General features: G+C 45.6%; 1 protein-coding gene across 2 annotated transcripts in view; it reads left to right on the top strand.

Annotated features, from left to right (window-relative positions):
- The window catches only part of LOC128692438 (serine/threonine-protein phosphatase 6 regulatory ankyrin repeat subunit B-like), a 148,549-nt gene that overhangs the window by 48,109 nt on the left and 83,988 nt on the right, over nucleotides 1–16,452 (top strand). For both annotated transcript variants that reach the window (XM_070096500.1, XM_070096501.1), the window contains exon 2: nucleotides 14,932–15,238. In XM_070096500.1, the coding sequence (XP_069952601.1) occupies nucleotides 14,932–15,238 (307 nt within the window). The remainder of the gene's footprint in view (nucleotides 1–14,931; nucleotides 15,239–16,452) is intronic.

The following is a 16,452-nucleotide window of genomic DNA, read 5'->3' as shown; positions in this document are numbered from 1 at the left end:
ACATCTGTGTAAATCCCATCTCGTTTATACTGGGTGTGATTTTTATCCTAGATATGGTATAAAACAAGAAATATTTCTTGTTCAATATCATTTATTACTTTAAGTTCTTCCTGTGTTTCTTGCCTCCTGTAAGATTCCATAAGCTTAATTAATTTCGGTATTTTCTATTTCTCTGGTCATTGCCTCCTTCCGTATTACAGATGGACTGGGCCCTTTGAGCAACTCTGTGATATTTTGCCTTCACCTGTGGGGAGTGTCTCTCTCTTTCTAGTCAATATCTTCTCTGTTTTTGTCTTCGGGGAATGTGCACTGAGCATACTTCAGGTGCCATAGTTAATTCTTTCTAGGCAAAAGTTCGGATCTGTGTCGTTTGGAATATCTTCCCAGCTTGTTTCATTTAGGTCATTGTTAATTTGATTCCAATATATGTTTTTTGTTACCGAAGTTAAATTTGATGAAGACTCCTCATAACTGATTTCATTCTGTTGGTCAGGAGCCCTGCACATACATGTCTGTACTTCACTTATGCAGTGATCCCGAGAGTATTGTCTTTGATACTGCTACATTTCGTACCATATCATCATTACTAGTGAATATAAGGTCAAGTATATTTTCCAGTCTTGTTTGCTCCACTATTTGCTGCCTGAAGATGAATCTGTAGCAGAGATTTAATAACTCATGTGTGTGTGAATTTTTATCTGAGCTGCCTCCTGGGGTTATATCTGCTAAGACGTTTTTGCCACACTCCTACATTTTAAGTCTCTTAAGTTGAAATCACCCAGCAACAAGATATTTATATTACTGGGGTTGGAAGATTTTCCAGACAGTGGTCAATTGTCAAAAGCTGTCCTTTGAATAACTGGGAAGTTGCATGTTGTGGTTTGTATACAACCACAATGACAAGGTTTTGGTTCCCATTCTTAATTGCCCAAACTTCAACTACATCATTTGTACTGTTTAGTAATTCCGAGCAAATGAACGACTCAGTGACATACAGGCCAGCCCTTCCTTGTTGCATGTTCTTTCTGTCGGATCCCTGGGATCCATATTTCATTGTCAAAGTGATCCTTTATTTGGTTCTCTGTCAAAGTTGTACCCTGGGATCCATATTTCATTGTCAAAGTGATCCTTTATCTGGTTCTCTCTCAAAGTTGTACCCTGGGATCCATATTTCATTGTCAAAGTGATCCTTTATTTGGTTCTCTGTCAAAGTCGCAAATATTCCACTTGACTCTGTCAGCAGTCCACTGATGAAAAGCATTTTGTTATTTGTTGATAGTTTTGGACCCTGTGTATTTGCAAATGCGAATGTTGTTATACTGATTGATTGTTAGGGTTTTATTTGCTGACACTAATATCTGATGTTGAGTGGAGGCCACAGACTGTACCTTCACTCAAGTAGCGATCCGCGGTGGTGCAGTATTTCTATCATTTCTTGCCGTTTTTTTTTTCTTCCAGGAACTAAAAAATCTCTTTCTCTGCAGTGGTTGTAACTACCCTGGTTTGATTTCCAATGTCTGTGTGATCTGTTCCTTCTGGTCCCCTTTAAATGGTGTGCCTGTCAGTATTTGCTGTAACATTGTCTTTCATGGATCAATGTCACAGTGGCCTGTAGCCTGCTTGACTACAGGCTGAGAGTCCATGGTTCGATTCCCGCAAGGGTGGAAAAATTGGGCATGTTTCCTTACACTTGTTGTCCCTGTTCACCCATCAATAAAATGGGTACCTGGGTGTTAGTCGACTGGTGTGGGTCGCATCCTGGGACACTGACCTAATTTGCCCGACGTGCGAAGCATAACAAGGGGCTTTCTATATAGTAGTATGTCATTGTTGTCAACTGAGACTGTATACCATGTAAATGTATAAAGATAATATTATATTATATTTTTGTTATATTGTAACTTGTAGTAAATAAAGATATTATTATTATTATTATCCGAAGTATTCGCAAACTAATTTTGCTAAGGTAACCCTTAAGGAAAACAGAAAATTATTGTTCAACCATCAAAGAAAACGTGTTTGCTGTTTATCTTAAGATGAACTAATATAAAATCATACTGTTTCATTTCCCATTATGTTAATTTTAGGTATAAAGCTTTTTAAACATCAGTGCAATGAGTGAAACAATATGCAAAATTGAAGGTAAAATCTAATAAGACAATATTGTGAACGAAGCTAAATGTTAACTAATTTCCATGTTTGGGTGAATTATCAATTTTGCTTGAAAATTGGTTTATAATTCGACTCCTTTGTTACTCAGTAAGACACTGAGGGACCTGGGTTTGTGCACTCTGGTACTGGATGTGCACTCTGGTACTGGATGTGCACTCTGGTACTGGATGTGCACTCCGGTACTGGATGTGCACTCTGGTACTGGATGTGCACTCTGGTACTGGATGTGCACTCTGGTACTGGATGAGCACTCCGGTACTGGATGTGCACTCTGGTACTGGATGTGCACTCTGGTACTGGATGTGCACTCTGGTACTGGATGTGCCCTCTGGTACTGGATGTGCACTCTGGTACTGGATGTGCACTCTGGTACTGGATGTGCACTCTGGTACTGGATGTGCACTCTGGTACTGGATGTGCACTCTGGTACTGGATGTGCACTCTGCTACTGGATGAGCACTCCGCTACTGGATGTGGGATGTGCACTCTGGTACTGGATGTGCACTCTGGTACTGGATGTGCACTCTGGTACTGGATGTGCCCTCTGGTACTGGATGTGCACTCCGGTACTGGATGTGCACTCTGGTACTGGATGTGCACTCTGGTACGGGATGTGCACTCTGGTACTGGATGTGCCCTCTGGTACTGGACGTGCACTCCGGTACTGGATGTGCACTCTGGTACTGGATATGCACTCTGGTACTGGATGTGCACTCAAGTACTGGATGTGCACTCTGGTACTGGATGTGCACTCTGGTACTGGATGTGCACTCTGGTACTGGATGTGCACTCTGGTACTGGATGTGCACTCTGGTACTGGATGTGCCCTTTGGTACTGGATGTGCACTCTGGTACTGGATGTGCACTCTGGTACTGGATGTGCCCTCTGGTACTGGATGTGAACTCCGGTACTGGATGTGTACTCTGGTACTGGATGTGCACTCTGGTACTGGATGTGCCCTCTGGTACTAGATGTGCACTCTGGTACTGGATGTGCACTCTGGTACTGGATGTGCACTCCGGTACTGGATGTGCACTCCAGTACTGGATGTGCACTCCAGTACTGGATGTGCACTCTGGTACTGGATGTGCACTCTGGTACTGGATGTGCACTCTGGTACTGGATGTGCACTCCAGTACTGGATGTGCACTCTGGTACTGGATGTGCACTCTGGTACTGGATGTGCACTCCAGTACTGGATGTGCACTCCAGTACTGAATGTGCACTCTGGTACTGGATGTGTACTCTGGTACTGGATGTGCACTCCGGTACTGGATGTGCACTCCGGTACTGGATGTGCACTCCAGTACTGGATGTGCACTCTGGAACTAGATGAGCCCTCTGGTACTGGATGTGCACTCCAGAACTGGATGTGCACTCTGGAACTGGATGTGCACTCTTGTACTGGATGTGCACTCCGGTACTGGATGTGCACTCCGGTACTGGATGTGCACTCTGGTACTGGATGTGCACTCTGGTACTGGATGTGCCCTCTGGTACTGGATGTGCACTCCGGTACTGGATGTGCACTCTGGTACTGGATGTGCACTCAGGTACTGGATGTGTTCTCTGGTACTGGATGTGCACTCTGGTACTGGATGTGAACTCCGGTACTGGATGTGTACTCTGGTACTGGATGTGCACTCTGGTACTGGATGTGCACTCCGGTACTGGATGTGCACTCTGGTACAGGATGTGCACTCTGGTACTGGATGTGCACTCTGGTACTGGATGTGCCCTCTGGTACTGGATGTGCACTGCGGTACTGGATGTGCACTCTGGTACTGGATGTGCACTCTGGTACTGGATGTGCACTCTGGTACTGGATGTGCACTCTGGTACTGGATGTGCACTCTGGTACTGGATGTGCACTCTGGTACTGGATGTGCACTCTGGTACTGGATGTGCACTCTGGTACTGGATGTGCACTCTGGTACTGGATGTGCCCTCTGGTACTGGATGTGAACTCCGGTACTGGATGTGTACTCTGGTACTGGATGTGCACTCTGGTACTGGATGTGCCCTCTGGTACTGGATGTGCACTCTGGTACTGGATGTGCACTCTGGTACTGGATGTCCACTCCGGTACTGGATGTGCACTCCAGTACTGGATGTGCACTCCAGTACTGGATGTGCACTCTGGTACTGGATGTGCACTCTGGTACTGGATGTGCACTCTGGTACTGGATGTGCACTCCAGTACTGGATGTGCACTCTGGTACTGGATGTGCACTCTGGTACTGGATGTGCACTCCAGTACTGGATGTGCACTCCAGAACTGAATGTGCACTCTGGTACTGGATGTGTACTCTGGTACTGGATGTGCCCTCCGGTACTGGATGTGCACTCCGGTACTGGATGTGCACTCCAGTACTGGATGTGCACTCTGGTACTAGATGAGCCCTCTGTTACTGGATGTGCACTCCGGTACTGGATGTGCACTCTGGTACTGGATGTGCCCTCTGGTACTGGATGTGCACTCCAGAACTGGATGTGCACTCTGGTACTGGATGTGCACTCTGGTACTGGATGTGCACTCCGGTACTGGATGTGCACTCCGGTACTGGATGTGCACTCCAGTACTGGATGTGCACTCTGGTGCTGGATGTGCACTCTGGTACTGGATGTGCACTCCGGTACTGGATGTGCACTTCAGTACTGGATGTGCACTCTGGTACTGGATGTGCCCTCTGGTACTGGATGTGCACTCCAGTACTGGATGTGCAGTCTGGTACTGGATGTGCAGTCTGGTACTGGATGTGCCCTCTGGTACTGGATGTGCACTCCGGTACTGGATGTGCACTCTGGTACTGGACGTGCACTCTGGTACTGGATGTGCACTCCGGTACTGGATGTGCACTCCAGTACTGGATGTGCACTCTGGTACTGGATGTGCACTCTGGTACTGGATGTGCACTCTTGTACTGGATGTGCACTCCGGTACTGGATGTGCACTCTGGTACTGGATGTGCACTTTGGTACTGGATGTGCCCTCTGGTACTGGATGTGCACTCCGGTGCTGGATGTGCACTCTGGTACTGGATGTGCCCTCTGGTACTGGATGTGCACTCCGGTACTGGATGTGCACTCTGGTACTGGATGTGCACTCTGGTACTGGATGTGCCCTCTGGTACTGGATGTGCACTCCGGTACTGGATGTGCACTCTGGCACTGGATGTGCACTCTGGTACTGGATGTGCACTCTGGTACCGGATGTGCCCTCTGGTACTGGATGTGCACTCTGGTACTGGATGTGTACTCTGGTACTGGATGTGCACTCTGGTACTGGATGAGCACTCTGCTACTGGATGTGCACACTAGTACCAGATGTGCACCCTGGTACTGGATGTGCACTCTGGTACTGGATGTTCACTCAGGAACTGGATGTGCACTCTGGTACTGGATGTGCACTCTGGAACTGAATGTGCACTCTGGTACTAGATGTGCACTCTGGTACTGGATGTGCACTCTGGTACTGGATGAGCACTCTGCTACTGGATGTGCACTCTGCTACTGAATGTGCACTCTGGTACTGGATGTGCACTCTGGTACTGGATGTGCACTCTTGTACCGGATGTGCACTCCGGTACTGGATGTGCCTTCTGGTACTGGATGTGCACTCTGGTACTGGATGTGCACTCTGGTACTGGATGTGCACTCTGGTACATGACATGAACTCTGGAACTGGATGTGCAATCAGGTACTAGATGTGCACTCTGGTGTTCGATATGCATTCAGGAACTGGATGCGCACTCTGGTACTGGAAGTGCACTTTGGTACTGGATGTGCATTCTGGTGCTGGGTGTGCATTCTTGTACTGGATGTAGATGTGCATTCTGGTACTGGATGTGCACTCTGGTACTGGATGTGCACTCTGGTACTGGATGTGCACTCTGGTACTGGATGTGCACTCTTGTACTGCATATACATTCTGGTACAGGATGTGCACTCTTGTACTGCATATACATTCTGGTACTGGATGTGCACTCTGTTTTTGGATGTGCACTCTGGTACAGAATGTGCACTCCGAGACTGGGGTGCACTCTGGTACTGAATGTGCACTCTGGTACTAGATGTCCACTCTAGTACTGGATGTGTACTCCGGGACTGGATGTGCTCTTCTTTACTGGATGTGCACTCTGGTTCTGGCTGTGTACTCTGGTGCTGGATATGCACTCTACTACTTGATGTGCACTCTGGTACTTGATGTGCACTCTCGTACTGGATGCACAATCCAGTACTGGATGACCACTCCAGTACTGGATGTGCACTCAGGTACTGCGTGTCCTCTCTCGTCATGGTGCTGGATATGCACTCTGGTACTGGATGTGCAGTCTGGTACTGGATATGTATTCTGATACTGAATGAGCACTCTGGCAATGGATGTGCACTCTGGTACTGAATGTGCACTCTGGCACTAGATGTACATTCTGATACCGTATGTTTACTCTGGCATTGGATGTGTACTCCACTACAGGATATGTATTCTGGTACTGGATATGCACTCTGGTACTGATGTGCACTCTGTTACTAGATGTGCACTCTAGTACTAGATGTGCACTCCAGTGCTGGATGTGCATTCTGGTACTGGATGTGCACTCTTTACTCTATGAGCACTTAAGAACTGGATGTGCACTCCAGTACTGGATGTGCTTTCTGGTGCTGGATATGCATTCTGCTACTGGATGTGCACTATTGTACTGGATGCGCATTATAGGACTGGATGAGAACTCTTGTACTGGATGTTCCCTCAGGTACTTGATATGCACTTTGATGTGGAATCTGGTACTGGATGTGGATTTTCGTACTTGGTGTGCACTGTGACACTGGATATGCATTCTGGTACTGGATGTCCACTCTCGTACTTGATGTGCACTCTTGTAGTGAATGTGCACTATGGTACGGACTGTGTACTCTGGTGCTGGATGTGCTCTCTGATACTGGATGTGCACTCTGGTACTAGATGTACACTATGGAACTGGATGTTCACTCTGGTACTACATGTGCATTCTAGCACTGGATGTGCACTCTGGTACTGGATGTGCACTCTGGTACTGGATGTGCTGTCTGGTACTTGATGTGCACTCTGGTACTTGATGCACACTCTGGTACTGGCTGTTCACTGTTGTACTGAATGTGCACTCTGGAACTAGATGTGCACTTTTGTACGGGACGTGGACTCTGGAACTGAATGTGCACTCTGGTACTGAATGTGCACTCTTGTACTAGATGTGCACATTTGAACGGGAAGTTCATTCTGGTACTGGATGTGCACTCTGGTACTGGATGTGCACACTAGAACTGAATGTGAACTCTGGTACTAAATGTGCACTCTGGTTCTCGATGTGTATTTGGTACCGGATGTGCAATCTGGTACTGGATGTGCACTCTGGTACTGGATGTGCACTCTGGTACTGGATGTGCACTCCAGTACTGGTTTAGCACTCTGGTACTGGATGTACCCTCTAGTACTGGATGTCCACTCCGGTACTGTATGTGCACTCAGGTACTGTATGTGCTCTCTGGTAGAGTAAGTGCACTCTCATACTGGGTGTACACTCTGATACTGGATGTACACTCTAATACTGGATGTGCACTACAGTACTGGATATATATTCTGGTTCTGGATGTGCACTCTGGTAATGGATGTTCACTCAGGGATGGAATGTGCACTCTGATACTAGATGTGAACTCTGGTACTTTGGTGTGCACTCTGGTTCTGGATGTGCACTTTGATACTGGATGTGCATTCTGGTACTGGATATGCACTCTTTTCTTTATGTGCAGTCAGGTAGTTTGTGTGCACTCCAGTACTGTATGTGCACTCTGGTACTGGTTATGCATTCTGGTGCTGGAAATACATTCTGGTACTTGATGTGCACTCTGGTACTGGATGTGCACTCTTGTACTAGATGTGCACTCTGGTACTGGATTTGCACTCTTTTACTGGATGTGCACTCTCGAACTGAATGTGCAATCTGGTACTGAATGTGCAATCTGGTAAAAGATGTGCACTCTTGTACGGGATATGCACTCTGATACTTGATATGCATTCTATTTCTAGACATGCACTCTGGAACGGGATGTACACTCTGGTACTGTAGGTGCTCCTAGGTACTGGATGTGCACTCTGGTACTGTATGTGCACTCTGACATTGAATGTGCACTTCAGTACTGGATGTGCACTCAGGTACTGGATATGTTCTCTGGTCTTTGATGTGCATTCTGGTACTGGATGTGCACTCTGATACTGAATGTGCACTCTGGTACTGGATGTACACTCTGGTACTAGATGTATACTCCAGTACTAGATGTGCACTCTGGTTCTGGATGTCCACTCCTGTACAGGATGTGCACTCAGGTACTGGATGTGTTCTCTGGTCTTTGATGTGCACTCTAATACTGGATGCGCACTCTGGTACTGGATGTACACTCTGGTACTAGATGTATACTCCATTAATGGATGTGCACTGTGGGTCTGGATGTCCACTCCTGTACTGGATGTTCACTCTGGTACTGAATTCGCACTCCTGTACTGTATGTGTACTCAGATATTGGATGTGAACCATGGTACTGGATGTGCACTCTTGTACTGGATGTGCACTCTGGTACCGGATGTGCACTCTGATACTTGATGTGCATTCTGGTGCTGGATGTGCACTCTGGTACTGTAAGTGCACTCTGGTACTGAATGTGCACTATGGTACTGGATATGCCTTCTAGTACTGGATGAACACTCTGGTAATAGATGTGTACTCCAGTACTGGATGTGCGCTCTTGTACTGGATGTGTACTCTAGTACTGGATTTGCACTCCTGTACTGTATGTGCACTCATGTACTGGATATGCACTCCATTACTGGAGTTTCACTTAGTTACTGGATGTGCACTCATTTACTGGATATGCACTGTGGTACTGGATTTGCTCTCTGGTACTGGATGTGCTCTCTCGTACTGGATGTGCACTCTGGTACTGCATGTGCACTGTGGTACTGGATGTGCACTCTTGTACTGGAAGTGCACTCTGGTACTGGATGTGCACTCTGGTACTGGATGTGTTCTCTGGTACTTGATGTGCACTCTGGAACTGGATGTGCACTCTGGTACAGGATGTGCACTACGGTACTGGATGTACACTCTGGTACTAGATGTGTACTCCAGTACTGGACGTGCAGTCTGTTCTGAATGTCCACTCCAGTACTGTATGTGCACTCTGGTTCGGGATGTCCACTCCAGTACTGGATGTGCGCTCTGGTACTGGATGTGCACTCAAGTACTGGATGCGCACGCAGGTACTGGATGTGCACCCTGGTACTGGATGTGCACTCAGGTACTAGATGTGCACTCCAGCACAGGATGTGCACTCAGGTACTGGATGTGCACTCTGGTACTGGATGTGCACTTTGGTACTGTATGTTCTGTCCAGTACTGGATGTGCACTCTGGTACTGGATGTGGACTCTGGTACTGGATGTGCACTCTGGTACTGAATGTGCATTCCAGTACTGGATGTGCACTCAGTTACTGGATGTGCACTCTGGTTCTGGATGTGCATTCCAGTACTAGATGTGCACTCAGGTACTGGATGTACACTCTGGTACTGGATGTGCACTCGGGTACTGGATGTGGTCTGTGGCACTGGATGTGCACTCTGATACTTGATGTGCACTCTGGTACTGGATGTGTACTCTTGTACTTGATGTGCACTCCAATACTGGATGCGCACTCAGGTACTGGATGTGCTCTCTGGTAGTGGATGTGCATTCTGTTAGTGGATATGCACTCTGGTATCGGATGTGCACTCCAGTACTGGATGTGCAATCAGGTACTGGATGTTCTCTCCATTGCTGGATGTGCACTCAGGTACTGGATGTGGTCTGTGGTACTGGATGTGTACTCTGGTACTGGATGTGTACTCTTGTACTGGATGTGCACTCCAGCACAGGATGTGCACTCAGGTACTGGATGTGCACTCTGGTACTGGATGTGCACTTTGGCACTTTATGTTCTGTCCAGTACTGGATGTGCACTCTGGTACTGGATGTGGACTCTGGTACTGGATGTGCACTCTGGTATTAGATATGCACTCAGGTACTGGATGTGCACTCTGGTACTGGATGTGCATTCCAGTACTGGATGTGCACTCATTTACTGGATGTGCACTCTGGTTCTGGATGTGCATTCCAGTACTGGATGTGCACTCAGGTACTGAATGTGCACTCTGGTACTGGATGTGCACTCGGGTACTGGATGTGGTCTGTGGCACTGGATGTGCACTCTGATGCTTGATGTGCACTCTGGTACTGGATGTGAACTCTTGTTCTGGATGTGCACTCCAATACTGGATGCGCACTCAGGTACTGGATGTGCTCTCTGGTAGTGGATGTGCATTCTGTTAGTGGATATGCACTCTGGTATCGGATGTGCACTCCAGTACTGGATGTGCAATCAGGTACTGGATGTTCTCTCCGTTACTGGATGTGCACTCAGGTACTGGATGTGGTCTGTGGTACTGGATGTGTACTCTGGTACTAGATGTGCGCTCTGGTACTGGATGTGTACTCTTGTACTGGATGTAAACTCCAGTACTGGATGTGCATTCAGGTGCTGGATGTGCTCTCTGGTACTAGATATGCATTCTGCTAGTGGATGTCCATTATGTTAGTGGATATGCACTCTAGTATTGGATGTACTCTCCTGTTCTAGATGTGCACTCCGGTACTGGATGTGCACTCAGGTACTCAATGTGCACTCTGATACTAAATGTGTTGAGGATAATGCTTCAAGCTGAGTCAAAGTTTAAATAGTGGACTGTTAAGGGACTTAGGTTGAAACACAGCTTTCACCTACACAGCTGTCCCTGCAGGTGATGTCTTGAGAAGCTATCGTATTGACTTCCTCAAGGGCTGGAATTTAAAATTCATGGGTGAATATCTTACCACTGAGGGGTGTTATGTCAGTATTTTTCTTTACTATATAATGACTGGTTCTATTGAATCCTATACTCACGTGTGTGGACTCAAAAGTCCGCACGTCACTGCCGACTATAGGATGATTTCCAACTCCCTGCGATACAAGAACTCCACAACTCCCCTTATGAACAGACAGGTGGAAACCTACCTTGCTCTTGTCTGTGAACTATGGTGTTATATACACCTTCGACAGGTATAGGTGACTTGATAGAAGCTGAAGCTTCCTTGGATGTCCACGCCTTCCAAAGTTTAGGAATATGTACACTGGTGCACTATGTTCTACAAGGTTTGTCTATTATAATGTCACTATAGAAGCTGATCACACTTCTCTGTAAGTGTTTATTGTGATACTTTATACACAAAAATGTGCGGAACAGTGTTCTTTGTTCGTTATCCCGACATCACTGTGTCCCTCAGTAGGTTTATAAACAATCTAAGACGCCACTCGCTCCCTTCACTTGGCCCAGACACATAAAGGAAAAGCTGACATAGCATATTTCCCCTGCTTGCCAAACTTCCACTGTGAAGCAATGCAGAATGCTTGATTCTTGCTGTCTGGTCATACATAAGAATGTACACTATCTTTACTATGGTAATAAAGTGGGAGCAGGATTTTCCTTAATTGTCCTGCTAAAGTAAGAGATTGTCTCTTATTAAAATACACTACTTGCAACATGGTCTCTTGCAAAGAGCTGCATGATCGTGACACACGCTCGTACTGCATCTGGAATCAATTACTCTATGTAGCAGTAAACAAGATGCTTGCCCCTTCTGAGAGGGCTGGGCCCCTCAGGGCTCAAGAGGCTGAAAGGGCTGAAGGGGCTGAATGGAGCTGAGACCCCACTCCTGGAGAAAATTTCTCCACAAGATGTGCACTCCAGTACTGGATGTGCACTCAGGTACTAGATGTGCTTTCTGGTACTAGATGTGTGTTCTGGTAGTGGATGTTATTTTGACCCCTGAATGGGTCACAATGTATATAATGTATATTACCTGTTCATTTAATTTTATATTGCTTATATTTGCGATAATAGCTAAATCATAAATATATTGCTTTATATTATTATTTGACTTAGTTATATTTATTAGGTAGGATGTAACATTTATATATTATTCAGTGCTCATAGTTTGAGTGTTAAGTAGCTGACAGCATTGTCTAACTACTGTGTTTTCTCTCCGCTCGTTACACTGCCAGCTTCTCTGTGTTACTGGGCAGCAGCAGTCCACAGAGAGTCACGTGATCAGGGGGGTGATCACACCTCGCCTGGAGTAGTCAGTCTGGGCTGGCGCACTCTCTTGTCGGTTGGACGTGCTTCTAGCAAGAGATCCCTCTACTCCTCTCCCTTGTGGGCGCTTGTTGGAGGATCGTCTCTGTCGCTTTCTTGTTGTTGGTTCAGTGTAACTCTGTTCACAGAACATTGTCTAGACTTAGTGATTTTCGACGTTGTACTGAGGTTGTGTGTCACATAGACACTCTGAGAAACTCAGGTCCTGAGCTGTAGCTTCTGACCTAATTTGTACTGGTATCTGTGTATTGTCACAGTCGGGGATTTTCTAATGCTGAACTTAGATTCAGTAGTATGGGAGTTTTGTGACTTTTGTGGAGGATCTGCAGATGGTCCCTACTTAGTGTCGTTATATTATCTCCTTGTTCCTGATTCTGTGTCGCTATTGTTTGTTATATTGCTGTTCGGCTTAACAGTCGCTTTATTGTTCAAGCAAGCTGTTCTGATTGCCAGGTTGGTCAAGAAGTTAGTTTATGTGAGGACTTTTAGCTAGTCAAGTCTTGAGACACAGCGAACTACTTAGAGCACTTACACACATACACACAAACTTGTATATTGTTATTAAATGTTAACAATGTACCAGACAGTACTTAAAAGCCATAAAGATGTGATATGTGTCTTCAGCACAATACTACTGTACACGAGAGAAGTGTAGCAACTTGTATCCTATATTATATTCAATTGATTACTATAATTTACTTTGATCTTATACGCCTAGACAATTTTAGTTTTATTAATAAACTAATTAAATTTTAATTTCTTTAGTTAGTAGCCTACCAGTTGTAATCCTGAAGCACTATTGAATCTTACTAAATTCTAATGGATAATTGGACCAGGATACTGACCACTTGTTACAAAAACCCAGTAACAGGCTGGATGCTAGAATGGATGTGCACTCCTGTACTGTATGTGCACTCTGGTACTGGATGTGCTCTCCAGTACTGGATGTGCACTCAGGTACTGGATGTGCTTTCTAGTACTGGATGTGCTCTCCAGTACTGGATGTGCACTCAGGTACTGGATGTGCTCTCTGGTACTGGATGTGCTCTCCAGTACTGGATGTGCACTCTGGTACTGGATGTGCTCTCCAGTACTGGATGTGCACTCTGGCACTGGTGAGGTTAATGTCTCTTCTGACTAGAAATAAATCAGTGTTTAACTCTGTTGGTTTATCCCAGGTTAATTCTACTTAATGATCATTTAATATTTTATACATCTAAACATAATAACATCTGATTCAGTGGTAAATCATAATTAGAGTTTGATATTTTCTGAGTGTCTCGTCCAGTTATTTCCACTCTTTATTGCTGAACATTTGAAAACAAAGATTCTGACCGAATTAATATTTAATAAGCTGGTGTAGTTTAGGATTCTGGTCTGTCTAGATAACAAGATAACTCCTCTGCAGTTAGTGTTGAGGCTGATGTTTCCTAGGGAGAGATTCAAGCAAGTTTCAGTCTTAGTATGTCTTAATTTGTTATTTTTATTGAAAAAAAAAAATTCCATGTGACATCTTGAGAATTTCAAATCTGTTTTAGTTCAAATCTCCAAAGCTAATACTTAATGCACCGGAAATTTATGTAGCACTCTGCACTAATCATTTCGCGTGCATTGACGCACAGGGACCTGGAGTTATGCAATGAGGGGGGACATCTAGTGTTTACCTTCCTACATGGGAAATGTTGCAACATTTATGAAAATAAATATACTACTTAATCTATCCTCACCGGTTTTCTTGACTTGTTTTCTGATATTTTCTTCACCTGACATGTCTGCTGCCTTCCTCCTCACCTCTTCTACCTGTCTCCTCGTCTTGACTGTCTCCAACTTTACTACTCACTTCATCACCTTGACTGTTTCCAATCTGTTCATCTCTTCATCTTTTATGTCTCTTCTCATTCTCCTCATCTAATTCACCTGTATCTCTTACCTCTTCACCGACTCATCTTCTGCCATCCTTTGCCTTTTTTCCCTCACAGTCATCATGATAGCCCAGGATGGATCCACGTGTTTAGTTTCAGTTCCAAAGTTTTCGGTTAACATAAGCCTACTTCCTGCAGTTTTCGTATCTCCCGTCTTAGGCTTATGCTTAAATTGACCTCTGGTGGTGACTTCCAGTGCTAGGCCTCACCTAGGCCTTGTCCGGCACTTGTCAAGAGGTATCGTCCTCAATTCCAGCTTGTTTGTCAAGTTGTCAACAGTCACCTGGGATCATCGTGGTTCTCGGCTCGTCTCCATGTACACCTGCATGAGAACTTCTCAGTATACCTAAGATGCCAATGGTTGTTTGTCTTCAACCGGCCCTACATTTCTCCCATTCAACTATGATATTTACCGTAAGCAGACAAATGTGTGAATTGTTGCAGCCTCAGTATGGTAACTTATTGCTGTGTTTTGTTACGTAAATCCATTGTTAAGAGCCCAGACAGAAACCTGTTGATGGCTTATCAGAGGTGGAATCAGTGGTTATGATGGTTATTAATAATACTTATCTTTCCACAGGCTCTCGTGCATGGGGTGATGGAGGGAGACGAAGATGCAGTTTTAGAGGCTATCCACTGTGGTGGGGACATCAACATCACACTACCACAGGATGATCCTGAATACCCGGGGGCCTCACTTATGGTATTGGCCTCCGTCAAGGACCATGCAAAACTAGTGCCTCTTCTCCTGGATGCAGGTCATCATGTTGACAACAAGGGCGACTTTCCCTTCACTCCAGTACAGCTGGCTGCTCGCTTAGGTCATAAGGAAACCCTAGCAGCCTTACTTGCTGCTTCTCCTTGTGTGAATGCCAGGGATATGCAAGGTACATACATTAATATGTATATTATACTGCTTTTGTTGTTGTTCATTTTATAGGTTGTATAAAATACCTAAATCCAAAATACATATAATTTTAAATCATGTTCATTCGGTTCATGATTGTGAGCTGAAGATTGAATTCCTATAAGGATTGCGACCGACACATCTCACGCTGCACCAGAGGGTCATTGTAGCCAATGTGTTTGTATTTACTAAAATATGGCACGTAGCAGCGATGTACCCTTTGATGTATGGGGATGTTAGGAGATTGTTGAGTAGGGTTTTTCGGTTTATTTGGGGTTCGAGTTGTGATTGGTTAAAGAGGGGAGTGGTAACGCTCCCGATTGCTAAGGGAGGACTGGGGTTAATCTCATTGGAATACAGGCTGAGGAGTGTTTATGTGAAGCACGGGTTCCTGCTGGGGCGTAGGGCGGGGGGAGGGGCGTTGGGTATGGTGAGAGAGGATATTTGGAGATGGCAGAGGGGAAGGGATTTGCAATATTGTGAGGGGATGTTGCGCATCTTAATGCTCGTGCATGATCCGAAGAATATGAGGGTTGGCTCCATAGAGAGGGCGGTTAAACCTCGGGAGGCAGTGGCTGTGGAAGGGGAGTACCCGATGTATACAAGGGACAGCTAAAAAAGTTGCCCATCAAGCCAAGTGTGAGGGAGGTGATGTATAGGTTCCTCCACAGGATCTTGCCGTCCGGGGTGGTATTGCACAATAGACGGGTCAGGAGGGATGGGGAGTGTCAAGAGTGTGGGAAAGAAGAGTCCGGTTTTCATGTAGCTTATTTTTTGAACGTCTCAGGGTTGTGTGTGAATGGATAGGGAGAATGTTCCGGTTCGTGGGGGAGGAGAGGGTTATCGGTTTTTGTAGAGAAATGGGTTACCAGCTAAGATATTAAATATAGGGAATACTTAGCTGATAAAAGACAGCAAATCGTCTACAAAGCCGCCCCTGCAGACGAGGTCTTGAGTAGCTGTCTTGATCATCTCTCAATGGGCTGAAATTAATTATATTTTGTAAGATTATAAATTATCCCTAGGGGGTGCTATGTCAGCATATTTCATTCACTGATGGCTGACTTACGTACTTGTGTGGACTCAAAAGTCCGCACCTCACTGCCGACTATAGGTTGATTACAAACTCCTTGCGACTCAAGAACTGTGGAGTCCCCAGTACTACAAGAAATCTATAACCCACCTTGCTCTTGT

The sequence above is a fragment of the Cherax quadricarinatus genome, chromosome 53, assembly GCF_038502225.1.
Source record: "Cherax quadricarinatus isolate ZL_2023a chromosome 53, ASM3850222v1, whole genome shotgun sequence".
Taxonomy (NCBI): Eukaryota; Metazoa; Arthropoda; class Malacostraca; order Decapoda; family Parastacidae; genus Cherax; species Cherax quadricarinatus.
This window is presented reverse-complemented; position numbering and strand designations above follow the sequence as displayed.